Consider the following 2,926-nt stretch of genomic DNA (forward strand, 5'->3'; position numbering starts at 1 on the left):
CAACGAGCACCCGGTACTTTACTTAATCAAGTACCAACATGACATATCTTTTTTATTGTACTTTCATTGGCAAATAGGCCAAACGGGCCGTCATGGGCTAACCAGAATAAACATAGGAGAATACTCAATATAGGACGACCCATCCTGATATAAAACTTATACAAGTGACATACCGGCCTATAAGGCCAATATGATCATTCGTAAACTTACAACATAGGCCGCTAAGTCCATACAAGTATCTATATATATGACATCTGTCTACAAACCTCTAAGAGTACAATATCATAAAGGTCGGGACATAGCCCCACCATAACAATCAATGCATGTACTAATCATACTGACCAAATAAGTAACTCCGAAGCAAATGTAGCGCACCAACACCTTCCGGTGAGCTGACATACTACTTGGAGGACTTTCAACCTGTCTATCGGGACCTGCGGGAATGAAACGAAGCATCCCCAAGCAAAAGGGACGTCAGTACAAATAATGTACCTAGTATATAAAGAATGAAAATCAGTAAATAATAGACATGGGAGAGACATGGAGTAAAAGACTCGACAAGTAAGTCTGAATAGTTTTGTGAATCCTTTAATATTTAAAATGTCATGCATATGCGTATAAATGTCAAACCATGCATGGGTATATGCGTTCATAATATTATCAAGCCTCTGAGGGCATTCCATCATATCATCTCGGCCACTATGGACAAATCATCAACGTATACCAGTTGATCAGGTGGTGGTACGTATATAACGCCATAACCTTTTCCTATATATATATAATGTCATATGATCACGGGTCAATGTAAATGAATGCAATGCATGAGAAGTACGTCAATAAAATATTTTGGAGTGTCATAAGATCATTATGCCTTTGATTAGTATCATGAAATAACTTTATTAACTTACGTATTTTCTGAAACCCATGAACAGATGATAGAATAATATAACACATGGGGAATCAAAAACATAAACATCTCTAGTATTTCTATGAATAGAGTCATTTATGGAAATTGTGCATATACTCGTTTCGTTTGTGTCATATAGAACATGCCAAAAGAAAGAAATGACAACCTTAACATACCTGAGTCGGTTCTCTTGAAAATCCCTCTAACACACGTTAATCGCGACGAAACACATAACAATGGATCGAAGTAGGGAGAAATCCGTATGATATTCTTAAGAAGGATTGTACTGAGCTTTCTTAAAATCGTAAAATCTCACGTTGCAGCTCCGGCCATTTCCAAATCACGTATGCAATCTTTATGAAATATGTTGCTTATATCTTCTAATCTTAAGGGGTAGATAAATATTAGCTTTCATGTGCTAAAGTGCATATATTATGCAAATCACGTTCAAGGCTTAAAGAGATTGTGACTCATGTTAAATGTACTAACAATGTGACACCTTTCCACATATTACATGAGTTATTTATGGGAATTGTTATTTATTTCATGGGCTGCCACGTGGGTTCATCAAATCTTTTATCCTCATTTTTGAATTAATTATCCACTAATCATTTGATTAACTTATTAATTTTTCATTAACTAATAACTAATCAATTACCTACATAATTAAGAATTATCTCAAATTACTTAAAATACTATCCACTTTTAACATACCTTATATACCTTACTATAATGGTCATGTGGTACTTTGTATGACACTAGTCTATAAATATGGGGTATTATAGCTTGGTCCGAATTTTATCCTTAAATTGTCAAACTTTGACAAAACTTATTTTCTTCGATTCGCTTACCTTCTCACCTTCACGAATTTACTTATCATTTGTTTGAAATAGCATAATGTTTATAATCTCAAAATAATCTCATTCCCGAACTTACGTCGATTAACTTACGACGAAACTTTAACATACCAAAATACGAGATATAACAATAGGGAAACCAATAGGCATATTTTTATTGACTGCTCAGCAGTAAAGGAATTTTGGTTTCTACTAGGCATTGATACAAGTAGTTGGAACAATACGAACAATTGGCTAACCAACATACGAGACCAAAACATTACTCTAAAAAGTAACATTATTAGTTGAAAAGATATGTTTCCTTTAGTTATATGGACCATTTGGATAAACAGAAATAATAACTTGTATAACAATCTCACACACAAGGCAGTGCTCCATTTTGCTTATAACCAAGCAGTGGAATACAAACTTCTAAAGGAAAAGGAAAATGTTACACATCAAAAAATCCCCATATCTATTAACTGGATTAAGCTACCTAATAACTATATTAAGCTTAACATTGATAGATCCTTTAAGGAAGCCACATCGCTTTGTGGATTTTGTGGACTCTTCAGAGATAGCAGGGGACAATGGGTAATTGGTTTTCAATGGACTCTTCCAGGCATATCCCCACTGCAGGCAGAGTTGATGGTCTTAAAAACAGGCCTTTATATTGCCAATAAACAAGTTTACACTAACATAGAAGTAGAATCAGACTCGACGGATGCTATACTTGTTTGGATAATGGAATTGTAATACTAAATAATATTGTTTATGAGTGTAGGTCATTAATGATCCAGGTAAAGGTTTAGGAGATCCACCACATTTTCCGGGAAGCCAACAAGCCGGCACACATGATGGCTAGGAAAGCACTTAGTGACAATAATGACAGGGATCTTATTATCTACTATGCCATTCATTTTGTAACTTCTGCCTTAAATTCAGACTATCAAGGTTCTACTTATTTAGTTAAGAATGTTAGTAAAGATGTTTGTAAATGTCCTTCGAGACATGTTATCTTGCTGTAATAGCCAAGTAGATAATGGTCTATCGGATACTCTTAATATTGTAGACTCTAATATTATGTGATATATAAAATAAGATCCTTGTTCTTAAAAAAAAAAGATTGGTTGAATGTGTAACTTGCCCAATTTATTAGGCGAGAAATTGCTGTAGAAAATAT

The 2,926-nt window shown here is 34.3% G+C and overlaps 1 protein-coding gene across 1 annotated transcript; it reads left to right on the forward strand.

The window, feature by feature from the left end:
- Positions 1 to 2,058: 2,058 nt before the first annotated feature.
- Positions 2,059 to 2,499, forward strand: LOC142162294 (uncharacterized). The gene has a single exon (XM_075218630.1). The coding sequence runs from the start codon at positions 2,059 to 2,061 to the stop codon at positions 2,497 to 2,499; it is 441 nt and encodes a 146-aa protein (XP_075074731.1).
- The last annotated feature ends 427 nt before the right edge of the window (positions 2,500 to 2,926 follow it).

Source organism: Nicotiana tabacum, chromosome 7 (genome assembly GCF_000715075.1).
Source record: "Nicotiana tabacum cultivar K326 chromosome 7, ASM71507v2, whole genome shotgun sequence".
Classification (NCBI taxonomy): Eukaryota; Viridiplantae; Streptophyta; class Magnoliopsida; order Solanales; family Solanaceae; genus Nicotiana; species Nicotiana tabacum.

Bases quoted from the DNA above. Each gene is read 5' to 3' on its own strand.
- LOC142162294 (XM_075218630.1), top strand. From the start codon at position 2,059: ATGTTTCCTTTAGTTATATGGACCATTTGGATAAACAGAAATAATAAC.